Here is a 19,145-nt window from a genome sequence, read left to right as displayed (position 1 = left end):
TGATTTTTTTTTTTTTTTTTTTTTTTTTTTTTCTTTCAATTGTTCCATTTTCCCCTCACCATTCGTTCAATCTGGCGTACTGAAGTGGTAATCGTTAGGCCTAAAAGCATCTGATCATTGGGTTAACATTGTTTTGAGCTGCTGTTGAAACTGCTACCTGTTAAATTTAGTGTAAGTGTATTTTATATATATATTTTTTCTATTTATAATGTGTACATATTTTTGGTATCCCAGGTGCTGATCATTTAAGACTGTATTACGAGTATTACAATAAATCAATTCTACTGCAGGTTGCCCACTTACTGTGGATCACTACAATGCACTTCTGTATAGCCACCTGGAAAACAGAAATCTAATATCCTTGCCAAACTTTCTTGAGTTAATGGGAAATGTGATGCCAACTGAGACTACGTATCTCTTATTATTGGAACTCATGTGTGAAGGTGGTAATATAGATGCTGCTGCGGAAGTAATACAGCATATGAAAAGGGAAAATTTGCCTGCAAATGAACGTATGTTCAATGCACTTTTGAAATGCAATGCCAAACTAAGGTATGAATATAGAATATAGAATGAAATGTGTAAGTTTCACCCATATTTAACAATACAGAATGACAACTTTTGTCACCAGGCTGCCAAAAGGGTAGATACATGGAAAAGAAGTCAGAAATAGATATTAAAACTCAGTCTTCTGAAACTACAGAAGAAAAAGATGTATCATATTGTTTAAAGATACTGACAAGGTTTCATGTTGTCAGTTTTGAGTTAGCCTTTGCATAACCTTTGTAACTGGTTACATATCTGTCATGTAGAGATCATAAAGATGAGCTGCTTTACAGCAAAGTAAAAGTACAGAACTGAAGACTGGTAATTACTTTTTAAACAAAAATTAAAAGTACTTGTATCACTTGTCCATTTACTTTCTACAGTATCATTTTCATCTGGTCTGTAAATTTCTCATTTTCAAGTATATTCATTTTCCTTACACTTTCAGAACTCCAGAAAAAGGTTTCTGTTTGGTTTTATCTGCCTCCTTAGCTTAGTGGTCAGTGTGGCTGATGGCCACGCAGAAGTCCAAGGTTCCATTCCTGGACAGGTCAGAGATTTTTTCCACTTTAGTGACTGGGTATTGTACTACCCTCATCATCATTGATTTGCAAGTCACCAAAACGACATCACATAAAAAAAAAATACTTCTTTTTTGTGAGACTCGTAAGAGAGAAAGGGGAGTGTGTTGTACTGTATGATTAATACATGCAACTTTTATAGCCAATAAAACAGCTTTTTTTTTGGAGACTTTTTTGTTCACATGTTACATGATTATACTCTTGTAACAAAAAATAAATCCCATGTAAAAAGCATATAGGGTTGTTTAAGAAACATTATACCTGTTTCAATACCTCAGTTGATTTCAGTTTGATAATATTAACCATATAGGAAAATATCACATCTTTGCATATTATCCCTCATTAAAAACCTTGCTTTGTATCTTAAACCATTTAATAAATATATAAATTGCTCAGGTTTCATGGGGCACCCTATATTTAAAAGTGCAAACTGCTGCCATTTCAACCACTTATACATTGAAAGAAAACAGCTTTTGCCTTCTTAAGTAGATTACCTAATTTTCAGAAAAGTGGTGTCTTTCTCAGATGTTAAGAAAGAAAAAAACACAGGAAAGAAACACTCCATTGTTAGATCTTCATTCTGTAACTTGCATTATGTAGCTAGGTATTTCTTCTGTTCCAGTAAAATGGGTTTCTGTTTTATAGAAAATAGGATTTGTGTGTGCTACTATCAACCTTTGCTATTGTACCCTGTTTCAGAACTATTTCCCCTATTAAATGGCTCTTGATTAGTTACCATTGATATTACTATTTTTTAAATATTTGCAGAGACCATGAAGGTTGTCAAAAAATCCTTGAAACTATGCGAGCTGCTCATATATTGCCCAGTGTGGATAGCTTTGCATCATTACTTGAAGGTTTTGGTGAAGCAGGGGATATAAATGGTTTCAAAACAACTTACACAGATGCCACGGCTTCATCAGTATCTTTTAGTGAAAAGCACATTTTAAATATTCTAAGGAAAACTGCCCTTTCAACAAATTACCAAATTTTCAGCAAGGTTAGTGACCAAGTTGTCCACATAAGCTGCACATGTGTGTTCATTTAATTGTTTATTCTAAATACTGATGTAACTTTTCTTAAGATTTTATTTTCCTTGTGGAAAAATTTGAATACTTCTTTTTTCCTCTTTAAGACTAGCCAAGTGTTACCAACATATCTTCTCAAAAACAATCAGCAACAAAATTCAAAGTTATTTGTGAGGATACAAAATGTATGTTCACTTGTATTAGTATGATGATGATCTGAAATAATCTGAAGATGCACAGTGGTTTTGGTCACAGTGCAAGAGTAGAGTACTTTACACAAAATAATAATTATCGAGGAAGAAACTATATTTATAATACTTCAAATGTACCCTCTTAACAGCACAACACTCTTAAGGTAATTGACGCAAAATATTTCAACATACACAAAATAGTTGCAGAGCACAGGTGAGTGGGTTGTGTGTGTGTGTGTGTGTGTGTGTGTGTGTGTGTGTGTGTGTGAGCTAGCTAGCTGGTATGCAGACATATGTGTGCCGCACGCACGCACACACACACACACACACACACACACACACACACACACACACACAAAATAATTCATTTGAAAGTTAGAAACTTGCCAATAGGAAATCATAAGTAAAGTATGAAGTAAAAGTAACCACTCACCTTGCAGTTGAGAAAGTGAGTGTACAATGCTTTCAGGGGACTGTTGTTGGAGCTAACAGACTAAGAAAGACAAATACCATTGTAGACCTGTGTGTGTGTGTGTGTGTGTGTGTGTGTGTGTGTGTGTGTGTGTGTGTGTGTGTTCAAGCGCGCCTGAGTGTGTGCACACTCACTCTGTCTAAAATATTTGTTACTATTATTATTATTATTATTATTATTATTATTATTATTAATTGTTGACTATATGAAGGGTTTTAATTATCACTTCAGAAAATGAAGTTATATTATTATTATTATTATTATTATTATTATTATTATTATTATTTTTTTTTTTTTAAATTCTAAGCACATATGTGTCTGCAGCCCTGGTACACACCGAATTCCCTGTGCCTAAGTGCCATTACACTGCCACCCCCTTCCCTCTCTCCTCTCCTCCTTGCCTTCCCCCTCCCCTCCCCGTCCTCCTCCTTCTCCTTCTCCTCCTCCTCCTCCTCCTCCTCCTCCTCCTCCTCCTGAGAGCCTACGCCGGTTGCGGGCACATGTGTGGTGAGCATGGGTCCCTGAGCAATTGCAGTACTCCTTTGCTGTAATGTGGTTCCCATGTCCTTTTATTGTATTCCCACACTCACCCTATCTTTGCCTGGCTTCCTGATGACAGCCTAGCTTTCACTCATGTCTTATGTTGTCTTTTTCTCCAGACTCCTTAGTTACTTTGTACCTTTTTTAACTACTTTCAGTCCTTACAGAAGATTTATTTCTATTCTTTTCCAAATCTCTCCAAAGCACAAATTGTACTGGGTAGAGCACCTAATGCTGTATACGGATAGGTGCCCAGGTGTGACCATTCTGTACCACAGTTCTGGGAAACTACATACCATATTCAAAACCTAAAATGGTGGCCAGCCCATTGTATTAGCATCACCTTGTAGCTGTACAGCATAGCCACCTGGCAATATAGGGATCATAGTGCTGGCATCTGCACTGTAAACTTTTTACACAGGCCAAAGAGTAGGTAACCATCTCCAGAGGGACTCAGGGGAGCACTCATCACTGTTGCCATGGTGGGGTGACAACCACGGAGAGAGCTCACAGCCGGAGTAGGTGACACCAAGGTGAACAATCTGCAATGAAGCAACTCAGACTTATCATAAGACCCTGGCAGTCTCTTCAGAACAGAAATCTTACTATGACGCTCACCAGTACAACTTGAAAGCGTTCCCACACTTGGCCATACCGTGATAGGAAGGATGACGACCCCAGTCTCAAGAACCCTCTCACCACAGTCCTAGTCTATACTAGAACAGATGCCAAGGCCTTTCTAATGACCAAAGCTTAATTTTTCATAGAACACATTGAGGACAAGTTTGGAGAGATGGTTTCATTGCGAAAGACACAAAATAGCTCCCTGCTGATCATGGCAATGGACTCCGATTAGTTTCAAGCCTAACTTACCTTTACTTCTTCTATCCCCATTAAAATTCAACAAGACATAGGAATTACCTTTTTCCAAGACTTGACTTTACTATTTGTTGAAGAACTAAATGCCAACTTGGGACACTGAGGGGTGTAGTTCATCATCTGTACACAGAAACGACTAAGGAGTAATACAGTTGATACAGGAGCATTTGTTCTTATGTTCATAATGACCACACTCCCAGAAAAGGTGATGATCGTGGTTTACCACTGTGGTGTATAGCCCTACGTGCAATCACCTATGCAGTGCTTCAAATTCCCCATTTCGGTCATACCATGTATACTTGAATAAAACAACTGTGAATATAAGACAAACTCTCCCTTTTTTAAGACACTCCATGATAAAATTTTATTTTTAACGTATTATGACTAATAAATATTACAAACTATTCTGGTCTTTTCATAGCCAGAACTTTTTATGGGAACACTTTCAGTGCTCTTCACATCAAATGTAATGTTTGATGGTGTATCAAAATAAACAGTATGAGCTAGCAGTGATCTGCGTTGTAATGTAGGCTCCACACTCATCATCATCCTCATGCACTAACTAGTACTTGCTTTGAGTTACATTATGCACCTTCATTTGGATAATTTCTTGAGTAGTCAAGAAGCCTTGATTGTGTTTGTATTGCTTGTAAAGAACAAACTACTGTTTGAATTTGTGAAACCTTCCTTGCTTTGATCCCCTAAAAGATTTTAGAGCTTGCATTCTGTAATTTATTCTTCATCTGACACCATGTACAAACATTCACTTCTGTGACACCCATTTTTCTTCCTGCTGCACAGTTGTTTGTGTTCTCTACCTCATGAATCACCATTAACTTAAAATTAGGATCATATTGTCTGTATGAACCAGTCACAGCTACGATTTGCATCCACTATCAATTGCTCTGTTACAGCAGTGACGATATAAGCAAAGTGAATGACAACAATATGTTATCCTCTTGGCTGTCTATTGCTGAATCCAGAAAACTGTAACCAGCCTTGAAAGTCAACAGTGCTGTAGAGTAGTGACAGCTTTTGCACCATTTCTGAAACTCATGTTTCATTTTTTGTGCCATGTTTCAAATGTTCTGAATAATCATATTTTTGTTAGTATTAGTTTGTCTACAGGGCGAAAGTCTTAGATTGGGGCACTCCTAGTCTTCAGAGTGTGTGTCTAATGGGTACAGGTTGGCAAGGCATCAGTTGTGGGTAGCCAGTTGGATGATAGTTTCGCCTAGGGGATTCACATCTATATTGATTCTTCAAAATAAATCTGCATATGATCTCAATTGCCAAAACTTCACCTGTAAGTATAGGACAGTCTTTCTATTCATCTACTAAACAACAAAAAAACATTGATCTCAGCGGCAATAGGTAAATCACAATCCACTTGTAGCAATTGTGGCTTTTCTCAGCTTGGCAGAACTCCTTGTCTCTATTCTATAGCTTGGGTCAGCTCTCTGGACCGACTGCTAACAGATGGTGTAAAATTGCTCTTTTTATCTTACAGCCATGATGATACTTTACCCAGTCTTTTAGAAAGTATGACAAAAACCGCACAGTCACTGTTGTGCAGAATAAGGTATCATTACACTTCCCATCTGGACCAATTGATGACCTTTTTGAGATTTAATGCTGATATTGGAGATGCCACAGATGTAAGAATCCCATTCTTCAGTGACCTTTGTCACAAACAACCACTTCCATGGTGGACTTAGGAAACTGCGATGGAAATTAGAGTCTACTGGTGTGCTCTTCAGTGATTCAGACAATACTCCTTGATGGTAATTCTCATAATTTTCAAGTGGCTATGTACAAGGAACCATTTTTTAAATTAAAATCACTAGAAAGACTGCTGGAAATGATACTTCTTCTCCCTCTCACTGCACACTCCCAGGCAATGCATACTCCCGTCTGACTCAGAGATGACTTCCATCCCAGAAAGGATGATCTTCCCTTGAGAGCTATTGACCAGCTTTATTTGTATGCTGCATAAATTACTCAAGAGAATGGAGGTCTGTCAGTTGTGCTGTGACTTTAGTGCACTTCTCAATTCTCTTGACAACACCACATGCAGTTTTTCTGAAGTCATGTGGGCACTCTTTTAATAGAGCAGCACTATTCATAATCTGAACAATCAGTTTGTCTATTGTGTTTGCTTTTTCTTTGTAGACTTTGTCTTTCAATCATCCCCAAAGGAAAAAGTGTGAAGGGGTAGGACCCAGGAACCTCTGTGGCCAAGGAATGTGACCACTTCTGCCAATCAATCTTCTGGGAAATCTCGTGGGTCATGTCATGCTGGAAGGAAATACCTATCCTTGTAACCAAAGGAATCTGTTCCAACAATTCTGGAACATTGTTTTCAAGAAAGTCTAGATAATGAGGCCCTTTAAGATGATGTGGAAACACATCAGGCTACTCAACTTATTGTGTACCATGGAAAAAATGGAAATGAAGTCCCATGCTTCTTTTACAGACCGTAGGGGAACGATGCGGGAAACCCGCACCGCCTTACTAGGCAAGGTCCTAATGGAGGTGGTTTGCCGTTGCCTTCCTCCGACCGTAACGGGGATGAATGATGGTGATGCAAACGACACAACAACACCCAGTCTTCTTGAGGCAGGAAAAATCCTTGACCCCGCCGGGAATCGAACCCGGGACCCCGTGCTTGGGAAGCGAGAACGCTACCGCGAGACCACGAGGGCGGACATTGTGTACCATACCACATCATAAAAATGATAAAGAAGTTCTAGCAGACTGTAAATAAATAAGGAGTAAAGAAGACACCTCACAGGCCATATACATTTACAAGAAAGGTAGTAGAAGTGATCCAGATAACTTTCAATATCCTTGACATTGATTTGTTGTAGAATCTTAGAACATTTTCTGAGCTCAAACATAATGAGATCTCTTGAACAGAATGATCTCCTCCATGCCAACCAGCATGGATTCTGAAAATGTTGATCATGTGAAAACTATCTCACACTTTTTTCACATGAAATAATGAAATATTCAGTACATCTTTGTTTGCAAAAAGCATTTGAATTTGTACCACATCTATGCTTATTATCAAAAGTACAATATAATGATATCAATCACAATTTGTGACTGTATTGAGGGCTTTTTGGTAGGGAGGATGCAACAAACGATCCTGGATGCGGAGTCATCAACACATATAGAAGTAACTTCGGGTGTGCCCCAGGGCAGTGTGTTGCGACTCTTGCTATTCATGTTGTATATTAATGACTTTGCATACAATATTAATAGTAAACTCAAACCTCTTGCAGATGATGCACTTGTCTATAACAAAATACTGCGTAAATGAAGCTTCATAAATGTTCAGTCAGCTCTTGATAATATTTGAAAGTGCTGCAAAGATTGGCAACGTGCTTTAAATGTTCAGAAATGTAAAATTGTGCACTTAAGGGGGAGGGGGGGGTGGGGCAGTATTCTGTGGCTGTAATATCAGTGAGTCACAGTTGGAATAAATAACTCATTCAAGTATCTGAGTGTAACACCTTGCAGGGATGTGAAATGGAGCTATCTCATAGACACCGATTTTGGTAAAGCTAGTGGCAGACTTTGTTTTATTGGTAGAAAACTGGGGAAGTGTAATTGGTCTACAAAGGAGACACCTTACAAATCACTCTTGTGACCCATCCTGGAATATTGCTCATGTGTGTGGGACTGTACTAAAATGGGACTAAAAAGAGATATAAAATGTATGCAGAGAAGAGCAGCACAAATAGTCGTAGGTTGTGTGATCCATGGGACAGTGTTACATGGATATTGAAGAAACTGAAGTGGCACACTCTTGAATATAGACACAAACTATCCCAAGAAAGCCCACTTACAAAGTCTTCAAAACTGGCTATAAATGATGGCTCTAAGAATATACTAAAATCCCCTACATTTTGCTCCTGTAGGATCATGAGGACTAGCTTAGATTAATTACAGCACAAATAGAGGCATTTAAACAATCATTCTTCCTGTGCTCCATACATGAACGGAACAAGGAAACAACCCTAAAAAATGGTACCATTGGATGTACCCTCTTTCATGCACTTCACAGTGGTTTGCAGAATATAAATGTAGATGCAGATTCAGAATAGTACATTCACAGTGAAGTGTTCTTGAAACTCATGTGTCCACAAAGGCTTGTGGGTGATTATCATATCACTGATGAGAGTTACAGGTATTAGGGCTACCATTATGACTTAAAGGGGGGGGGGGGGCTTACTCATTGAATTAGAATTATCCAGTGTCAAAATTCCAGTCTACTGCCGTCAACTCCTCCTCTAAGTTGTTGGGTCTGCTCCAAATGATAAGGACTGAGGTCTTGCATATATATTATCTGCCATATTCTTGTATGTATAGAAATTCTTCATTTGCTTGTTGAAAGACTGTGTTCCACCAAATGAATAACATTTTATAATTAAGGCATAAAAAATGGCTGTGAGCACTATGGGACTTAACATCTGTGGCCATCAGTCCCCTAGAACTTAGAACTACTTAAACCTAACTAACCTAAGGACATCACACACATCCATGCCCGAGGCAGGATTCGAACCTGCGACTGTAGCAGTCGCTCGGTTCCGGACTGAGCGCCTAATTAAGGCATAATTTGTTCATTTACAAACTACGAGGAAATTTGACTGCTGAGACTTGGTTTAGTGAAAACACAAGAAAACGCTATAACATCTGCGACTCTCCAGTTAGGAACTCGTCTACTACATTCTCTCCAAGCAGCATCATCATTTCCGTTGCAAATCCCTTACACAAATGCCATATTGTCATACCTAGCATTTGTAAATATTGTGGAAGTGGCCTACAAATCACAGTCACGAATGAAAAATTCATTTATGTAAACTCGACCACAACTTCACAAGTTGAACATCGAAACAAAAACGACAGTTGATAAATAAACCTATAGCAACTAGAGTATCAAAATGCAAAATGAAAACTTTTCTCTGGAACCATTAGAAATTGGACACATACCATATGGAATGTTTTATTCAGATTAATCTATACTACCATAACCTAAAATATTTACTATTTCTCCGAATTGCCCTGTATAGTCATTAATGGCCTTTGTCATTTCTAGTATTTCTCTTTTCTCAAAAAATACTGAAAAGCATGACTATAACAATAGGACAAAACACGCTACTACAAAGACATCAAGAGATTAAGATTGGTACAGAAAGGAGAAAAGTACATGAACACATATTTATTCAAAGTCTGCTTGAGTATATTACTACCTTGCAAATATTATGTTGGAGTTTAAGACTAAAGTAAAGAATGTTTTGCTGGGCAGCTCCCTCTCCACTGTGGAGCATTTTCACTGAAATACTTAATATTAATGTTTTAAGTTAATAATATAATTAGGATTCACACAAGGCTACTATAATTGTCCATAATGTTAAATCATTTCTTTATATTTCATGTAAATAAAATGTACATCTCTGACTTCTTTTCTCATCCCACAGCCCCCTCTTGGCAGAATACATGGAATACAACAAATGTAATGTAAAAACATTCAGTGAATAAATTAATGAATTGCCTTATGTAGTTGTTGTAGTTGATGTTTATTGAACACATTTTGCTAACTGACGAGTACATTTTTCCTAATATTTTAAAAACTGATGCACATTATCTTGGACAATTTTCTGATTCTGTTTATGATGCAGATTTTGTTAAAATTTAGTAGCAGTACAAAAATATGTGCTTATAATTAAAATGAATTTTTTTGTCATAATGTGATAGTTACTACTAAGTGTTGTCAAGACATGTTGCAGTAGCTTGTGTTAATGTTGTCTAGTCCTCACGTGAGGCAATACTAACCTTACGACTTATCTTAGAAGAAAGATTAAGAAAAGGCAAACCTACGTTTCTAGCATTTGTAGACTTAGAGAAAGCTTTTGACAATGTTAACTGGAATACTCTCTTTCAAATTCTGAAGGTGGCAGGGGTAAAATACAGGGAGGGAAAGGCTATTTACAATTTGTACAGAAACCAGATGGCAGTTATAAGAGTCGAGGGGCATGAAAGGGAAGCAGTGGTTGGGAAAGGAGTGAGACAGGGTTGTAGCCTCTCCCCGATGTTATTCAATCTGTATACTGAGCAAGCAGTAAAGGAAACAAAAGAAAAATTGGGTGTAGGTATTAAAATTCATGGAGAAGAAGTAAAAACTTTGAGGTTTGCCGATGACATTGTAATTCTGTCAGAGACAGCAAAGGACTTGGAAGAGCAGTTGAACGGAATGGACAGTGTCTTGAAAGGAGGATATAAGATGAACATCAACAAAAGCAAAACGAGGATAGTGGAATGTAGTCAAATTAAATTGGGTGATGCTGAGGGGATTAGATTAGGTAATGAGACACTTAAAGTAGTAAAGGAGTTTTGCTATTTAGGGAGTACAATAACGGATGATGGTCGATGTAGAGAGGATATAAAATGTAGACTGGCAATGGCAAGGAAATCGTTTCTGAAGAAGAGAAATTTGCTAACATCGAGTATAGATTTAATTGTCAGGAAGTCGTTTCTGAAAGTATTTGTATGGAGTGTAGCCATGTATGGAAGTGAAACATGGACGATAACCAGTTTGGACAAGAAGAGAATAGAAGCTTTCGAAATGTGGTGCTACAGAAGAATGCTGAAGATAAGGTGGGTAGATCACGTAACTAATGAGGAGGTATTGAATAGGATTGGGGAGAAGAGAAGTTTGTGGCACAACTTGACTAGAAGAAGGGATCGGTTGGTAGGACATGTTTTGAGGCATCAAGGGATCACAAATTTAGCATTGGAGGGCAACGTGGAGGGTAAAAATCGTAGAGGGAGACCAAGAGATGAATACACTAAGCAGATTCAGAAGGATGTAGGTTGCAGTAGGTACTGGGAGATGAAGAAGCTTGCACAGGATAGAGTAGCATGGAGAGCTGCATCAAACCAGTCTCAGGACTGAAGACCACAACAACAACAACAACAACAACAACAACAACAACAGTCCTCAAAGTTGAGACTTGAGCCATATACAGGTACAAGATCCTTCATATGCATAGCAAACTTTTCATTAAGTTTAAAGTCAGCATTAATATTAAAATCACCACAAATAACAACCTTTCTGCACAATTTTTCCTCCCCTTAGTACATTTAATAACATTCCAGTTTTACTCAGTATTTCATATATAAGGGACGTTCCAAAAGAAACAAGCTGGAGGCATAATTACAAATACCAATACCTGTATGTTACAAGTGTTGACCCTAGCTGTTGGGACACTTGTCCCACTGTGACGCGAGGTGGTGAATGGCTGTCTCATAAAAGTCCCAGGGCTGCGATGTTAACCAGTTCTGCACGGACAGTGGACTTCATCATCGAAAGTGAATCGTTTGCCCCTCAGAGCCTTTTTAAGGGGACCAAAAATGGCATAATCACAGGGAGAGATGTCCGGACTGTATTGTAATGGGATGACCGGAGCAGGTGACATGGTCGGGATTGTGGGGCGAGGCTGGGTAGAAGAAGGTGGCTGTTTTTGGCGCTCTTCCTCTTTATTGTTGGTTCTTCCAATACATTTTCTGCTAGCTCAGCCCCACCGCTTGTGTCGTGGTGAAGACGAGCTGATGCACGCAGTCCGGGGAATGCGATTCCGCGCTCGGTCAGCAGCTGCGCAGGAGGTAGGAGGTTAGCAGCTCGAGGTGCGGCCCAGCTCGCAGACGCGGCGGCTCATGACGACGTCGGGAGTCGCCGATGCAGCATCAGGCAACGCCCCCCATGGATCGGTCCTCGGAGACGGGGTCACTGATGACAATGATGTGACAGCGACTGAACGCCCAGTCAGTCAAACCGAATGCCGATGCCCACCTCTGATGCCCTAAAATAGTGCAGACCGCTGCTGAATCCACCGGTTACACGGCGGCGTGTTTATTAGAGGGTTCTCGATGAATTGGCTAATGCAACCGCACCACATGCGGCCCGCGCCTGCGTAATTCTGCTAATGCTGCGATATGATGGCTGCCGCACACGTACACACATACCGATGCTCGTTGCAAAACTGTGTCACCTGCATAATGCACTGGCCGGCCTTTGTCTGCCGTTTGCCGTGAGCCTGGCGCATCGCGCACTGAAACACACTAAATCACAATTTCGTACCGTATTTCCTAAAAGTAACCCATTGTCCTCTACAATTCCTCCCTCGTACAAAAAGAATTCGTCCCCGAATTCAACCAAAAAGTCAAAACAAGTACAGTTCACTTCACAAACACCACAAAATTCATTTGATTTACTATTTACACTGTGTTCATTCATTTCTATCCTCAGTCTAATCTTTGTCCATAAACATTACTTGGTGTTCTGCTGGAGTGTATCACAACTGTTCAGTGATTTTGTCTGGTCCCTTAGGTTAAAGGTTGGAAGGGGCGGGATTTGGGCTACCTTTCTCTTGAGCCGATAGTACACTAATCCTATGACAAAGATAAAAATACAGGTGGCGGTGGCTGATGATCCAATAACTAGTAAGCGTTGCTTATGCTCATTACGGTACTCATGCACTCGTTGAAAAAGATGTTCCATAGTTATACGTCCACCCTGAGCTGCTAGCATCCAGTCCAAAGAGGCAAGCAAAGTCAGGTCTAATGTGCTATTCAAAAGAGTGAGATTTTCTTTCATGACAAATTGCACCGGTTGGTCGGGTACATAGATCAATGTGCGTGTTATGTTCATGATTGTAGCTCCAGTAATCAGGACTGGTAAACGGAAAGTTGGCCCTGAAATGTCACAGTGTGTGCCGTTAATTAACAGTCCTTGCCCCTGCAATTCTATTCTTTGCGTACTCCCTTGCTTACCCTGCCCGTAACAAACGCAAATAACGACTGTGTTTTCCATTACTGAAAATACTCAATGTGGACCCACTTGCTGAAAGAACTGCACCGTGCCTTCTATAATTTCCTTAGGGCACTCCGCAACTGGTTCTTGAGAGCGGAATAGAGAATACTCACAAGATTTGGGAACAGTGTGTAACAATTTCGCGGGGCAGATGGTAACTGGACATGTTCGACAACCCGGCAAGTCTTGTGCAGTGAGGAACGCATGAGCTTGTCTATTACGTGCGACTAACAGTATTTCTCGTACGGTTAATTGTACGAATTTCTGCAAAATTTCCCACTTCACTGGATACGTATGCAAGGTGTAACATTCAAATTTACAATCCTTACATGTTAATGGTATTATGATATGAATTCTCAGCAGGGTACCCGTCCACGTACTGGTAACAGTGGCCATTTTGTAGTACAGGGATAAGTGTTCATCTGTTAATGTCGCCAGTAGCTCCAGGGAAGTGGGCAATTCGGATTGAACTTTCTGTAATCCTCCCCAAAAGTCGTTCCGAAGGTAGCAGTACGGGGGTTAGGTGCCCACGCATTGCGTGCAAAAGCTGATCGTAGTAGCTGATATTCCCCCTGTGTGTCATTAAACCTTGACTGATTAGCCACCATGGAATGAAGTTCATTAAATGTATCCTCTAATTTACAGATTTCGTCTTCAATCGCCCAAATATTACAGTCCACCCTTAAGGTCCATTGATGCCCGGACATAATTACATCCACTTGTCGCGAGAACAAAACACCACTTGATATAGGATGTACCTTCAAGGCTTCACCTAAGTTGCAAAAAGCAAAACAGAATAACTATGCTGAGAGATAGTGTACAACTTCCATCTTCCCTCTTCCTTCTTCAGCGCAACCCATGTCATTTGAACTGCTGGTCTTACCCAAACGTCACACCTTCTGAGAAACAAAAGAAAAACAACTCACACTAGCTCTTCGTGGCCTAAGAGCATAATAGCATGTCTGATTGCTTCCACAATTAACTTGGTTCTCTTGTTTATCTACTCCTTTCTTATTCTTTTTCTTAGATTCATCTTTCTCTCCACTAGAAGTTACTGCAAACAAGAAAGGAAGTTCCTCAAAATTCCCCTTGAAAGGCCTAATTCGGCTCACATGCACAATAGTAGGGCGAGTTGGAAGCTGTAAATTTACATTCACTGGCGATGGCATCTCGATCACCTGGAAAGGACCTTGATAACGGGATACAAATTTTTTCGTTTTGCCTTTTGGCACATACGGATTAGTCATCACCACCCATTGTCCTACATGATATTTGGGCAAAGCCGCCTTTCTATTGTGAACTTTGTCCTGTCTCTCTAATGCTTTAGTGTTCATTTTTTTCACCTGCCGCCAGATTGTTTTCAACTTTGTGGATAAATCCTTAACAGCCGAAATATCGGTTCCTGGTGGGGTCTTGAGCAATTCAAACGGTGATTGAATCTTCTGACCGAATAGTACTTCATACGGAGACAATTCTGTACTTTCATGCACTTTTGAGTTATACGCCGCGGCTACAAACACCAATAGGGTATCCCAATTGTTGTGTTGAGAATTTACATAACAACTTAACATCTTAGCTATTGTATGAACTCTCTTGGTCCGACCATTAGCCTGCAGGTGTAATGCGCTCATTCTCAATTTCTTTACATGCAACAACTCGCATAGCTGTTTCATCAAATCGGACATAAAGTTTGACCCTTGATCTGTAATTATAGTTTCAGGTGTTCCACATTTCAATATCCATTGATGTACCATGGTGTAAGCCACTGTTTCAGCTCACTGGTCCGGAATAGCTGTCATAGACACACAGCGCAAAAAATGATCTATTATTGTTAAAACATAGCAATTACCCGTTGGTGTTTGCGCAAACGGTCCTAAGACATCTACGCCTCTGGTAGTCGTTGCAACACGATTTTCTGATGATTCAATTCCGCCCATTGAGCACACGGAATGCAATTCTTTACGTACTGATCGACATCTTGCCTACGCGTTGACCACCAATAACTCTGTGCTACCCTCCTTTCCATTGCTCTTTGACCCGAATGACCAGAAAAAATTGAATCATGTGCTTGCCTTAAAATTTCGCTTCGCAGTTTTTTTGGTACGTGTAAGCGTGGACCATTCCTAGTTTTACGGTACAATATCCCGTCTTCCACAACGAACTGTCGCTGCGAGGTATATCGTTGACAATCTGTGTCTGCGGTTTGTGCCTCTACCCATTTGTTCTCATTTATTCCTGTGCATTCCATGGCGCATACTTCACGACTCAGACCATCCGCGTTTCCGTGCAATTTACCCGGTCGATGAATCACTTCAAAATTGTGCTCACTAAGACACAAGGCCCACTTAGTTGATCTACTCGTTGGGTCTTTAAGCCCTAACACCCACTTAAGTGCTGCATGGTGAGTAATCACCTTGAAACGTCGTCCATACAAATAACACTGGAAATAGGTTACTGCAAAAATTAATGCCAATAACTCCTTCTTGGTTGTTGAGAAATTTTTTTCTGCATTGTTTAGCTGTCTGGAAGCATATGCTATCGGGTGTTCTTGCCCATCTATTTCCTGAGATGATACAATACCCAAAGCAAAATTGCTAGAGTCGCAAGATAATATAAACTGTCTACTAAAATCTGGAAAAGCCAAAACCGGACTAGATGTTAACAACTAGATGTAACTTTTGAAAAGCCTCTTCACATTCTGCTGACTAGTGAAATTTTACTCCCTTCTTCAACAACTGCATGAGGGGCCTTGCAATTTCCGCAAATTTTGGAGTATACCTCCTGTAAAAATTGGCGAGACCTAAATAAGACTGCAACTCTTTTACTTTTGTTGGTGTCGGAAAATTCATTACCTCCTCTACAAGTTTTGGATCCATGCGGACACCCTCCTATCCTATAATATGACCTAAATATCAGACTTCTTGCAACAAAAAATGACATTTTTCCACGTTCTTGCACGTCCTTTGAGAAAACAATTATGTCGTCCAAATTACCATACACTGATTAGGTTTCAGCCCTCGTAACACGCTATCTAGTAACCGTTGGAAGGTTGACAGAGCATTTTTGGGTCTGAAAGGCATTCGCTGATACTGAAAATGATCAGTAGGTGTTGAAAAAAAGCTATCTTCGGTCGGTCTTCTGGGGCGACCTCCAACTGGTGATACCCGCTTCGAAGATCCAAGGTCGTGAAGTACCGACATTGTCCCAAATTATCCAGAGTTTCAGTGATATTAGGCATTGGGTAAGCATCCGATACAGTTTTTTGATTCAGGAAACGATAATCACAACAAAAACGATATGCCTTGCCCCATCAGGTGACTTTTTTTTTTACCCACTATTACAACGGGAGCGGACCAGGGACTATTACTGGTTTCTATTATCCCATCCCTAAGCTGTTGATTAATAAATTCTTCCACGACAGGCTGTAAACTTTTTGGAACACGATATGGGCATTTATACACCAGTGCTTCATTCCTATTGGGGATGTAATGCTGAACTAGCGGTGTGCCGGGCAGTGGACCATGAGAATTAAATAACTCTTTATATTCCATCAAAAGGTTCTCCATGGCTTCTCTGTCTTGCCCTTCTAAATGTGCTACTTTACCCCTCAGTGCGGACCAGCTGACAGGCTCTCCCGTCATTGTGTAATCTGCTGCGAAGTCCTTATCCAGTTCATCTTCTCCTATTATCTCCAGATTTGCTATTACGGTACCCCGTGCTAACTGCACCTCTTCAAGACCAAAATTATCAATACTGACAGGCACAACCTTTTTTCCTTCTATGTCCCACACGTAGGACGCGCTACGGCACGTAAAACACCTTATTTTATACAGCGGCTCATTTTCAGACAAAGGTTCAATGGCACACAACAAATTTACCGGCACGCTAGCTCCAACATCTGCCCAGATTATTTTCCCTGTACCCTTCGGTATAGTATCCCGCGAATTAACCCTAAGGGACCTTGTATGCAGTTTAGGTGGCCCACCTGACGTCTGGGCAGTTCCTTGCAACAGTAATGGTTTTTTCGGCTGCAGAACCTAGGCGAAATTCTATTCCATCCAGTTCTACTGTATGCTGTTCCAGGTTAACTTTTGCGTGGTGCGTAGCCCGCATCTCGTGGTCGTGCGGTAGCGTTGTCGCTTCCCACGCCCGGGTTCCCGGGTTCGATTCCCGGCAGGGTCAGGGATTTTCTCTGCCCCGTGATGGCTGGGTGTTGTGTGATGTCCTTAGGTTAGTTAGGTTTAAGTAGTTCTAAGTTCTAGGGGACTGATGACCATAGATGTTAAGTCCCATAGTGCTCAGAGCCATTTTTTTGCGTGGTGCGCAACCAGGAAATCCAATCCGAGTATGACATCATAGCTGCTGCCAACAACTGGAAGAACTTCTACCTTCACCTGGAAGTTCCTCATTCCTACTTGGAAGTTTAACACCACTGACCCGAGTGACTTCACCTGTCCCCCACCCACGCCACTTAGCACCCAGAGTGGTGGTTTTAATTCTACTTTACTGAGTACACTTCTACTCACCACGGATACCTAAGACCCGGTATCCAATACAAATTTGCACGGTCTGCCCCTCACCAAGCTGGTCAGAAAAAAGTCTGCCACTGAATCTGCACTAGCATTAATCCTTACCAGGGGTGTTGCACAGTGGACCACCACCCCCTGCCCCATTTAACTGAGGGGGGTGAGGCCCACCTTGCAGTTTCCTATCATGTTTCTGCCAGGACCCATTGCAATTACACTCCATATGACCCCAACGTCTGCATTTCCTGCACTGCACTTCCTTGCAATCACATCTAATGTGTCCCATCCGACCACATCAGAAACATTTTATTTCTGCATTAAACACTGCTTTCCTGTCCCGCGTCTTTGTTACTGCTTCAACTTCCTCTAACACCACAGCGATTCCGACTGCCTCTGAGAGTCTTAGGGAATTCCATCCTAATCTTGCGGGAGGTTTCGGGTTGCATTCCCCGCAAAAATGCGTCTAGTGCCCTCTGCTCAGCTTCCTGCAGAATGGCTTCATTAACCCTATCGGAATCCGTTAGCTCATAAGTGTTAACATTAATTTTTCGAATTCGATCTACAAAAGCTTCTATTGATTCCCCATTCCTTTGATACATTCTATTTCTGCACCCCAATTTACCAATTTAGTGGCCGTGTTAAGGTTCTCAAAAAAAAAAAATCATAACATCCTCCCCAGCTTTTCCTGAGAAAGGGGTGACCAAAGATGCAGTGTTAGTGTCAAGAATTACTGCATTAACAGGAAACCGTTCTTTGCTCGCTTTTTTAGACCGGGTAAGCTCTATCTCTAATTCCGACACTTGCTCAAGTAGCTGCTGAATAGCCACGTCGGCTGACACAGACATCTCCATCACTACCAGCTATCGAATCAAGACTACAGTAAGCCCAGAAAGAAGAACAGGAAGGGAAGACGGACTATGCTGCAAGTTCAGACAAACCACCAAACAAAAAATTGGCACTTACTTGTCATATTGCAGGAGTTGCTGATCCATTGTTGCCCTTCTCAGGTGCCACATATCCTCGTCGATTACCAGCCACAATTTCTTCCAAATCCAGGGAAAAGACCACTACTGTCACCAATTGTAACAGGAGTGTGTGATGCGCAGGTTGCCCGACTGACACCACTTGTAATGGGATGACCGGAGCGGGTGACGTGCTCGGGGTTGTAGGGCGAGGCTGGGTAGAAGAAGGTGGCTGTTTTTTTTTTTTCGATTTTCCTCTTTATTGTTGGTTGTTCCAATATATTTTCCGGTAGCTCAGCCCCACCGCTCGTGTCGTGGTGGAGACGAGCTGATGCACGCAGTCCGGGGAACGCGACGCCATGCTCGGTCAGTGGTTGCGCAGGTGGTAGGAGGTTAGCAGCACGAGGTGCGGCCCAGCTCACAAACGCGGCAGCTCGTGATGATGCTGGGAGATGCCAATGCAGCAGCGGCAATGCCCCCAGCCGACTGGTCCTCGGAGGCAGCGTCACTGATGATGACAATGTGACTGCGACCGAACACTC

The 19,145-nt window shown here is 41.0% G+C and overlaps 1 protein-coding gene across 2 annotated transcripts in view; it reads left to right on the top strand.

The window, feature by feature from the left end:
• The window catches only part of LOC124798044 (leucine-rich PPR motif-containing protein, mitochondrial-like), a 175,122-nt gene that overhangs the window by 43,393 nt on the left and 112,584 nt on the right, over nt 1-19,145 (top strand). For both annotated transcript variants that reach the window (XM_047261265.1, XM_047261264.1), the window contains exons 4-5: nt 291-552; nt 1,896-2,127. In XM_047261265.1, the coding sequence (XP_047117221.1) occupies nt 291-552; nt 1,896-2,127 (494 nt within the window). The remainder of the gene's footprint in view (nt 1-290; nt 553-1,895; nt 2,128-19,145) is intronic.

The sequence above is a fragment of the Schistocerca piceifrons genome, chromosome 5 (assembly GCF_021461385.2).
Source record: "Schistocerca piceifrons isolate TAMUIC-IGC-003096 chromosome 5, iqSchPice1.1, whole genome shotgun sequence".
Taxonomy (NCBI): domain Eukaryota; kingdom Metazoa; phylum Arthropoda; class Insecta; order Orthoptera; family Acrididae; genus Schistocerca; species Schistocerca piceifrons.
The sequence above is the reverse complement of the archived record's forward strand: the minus strand, read 5'-3'. Positions and strand labels throughout refer to the sequence as shown.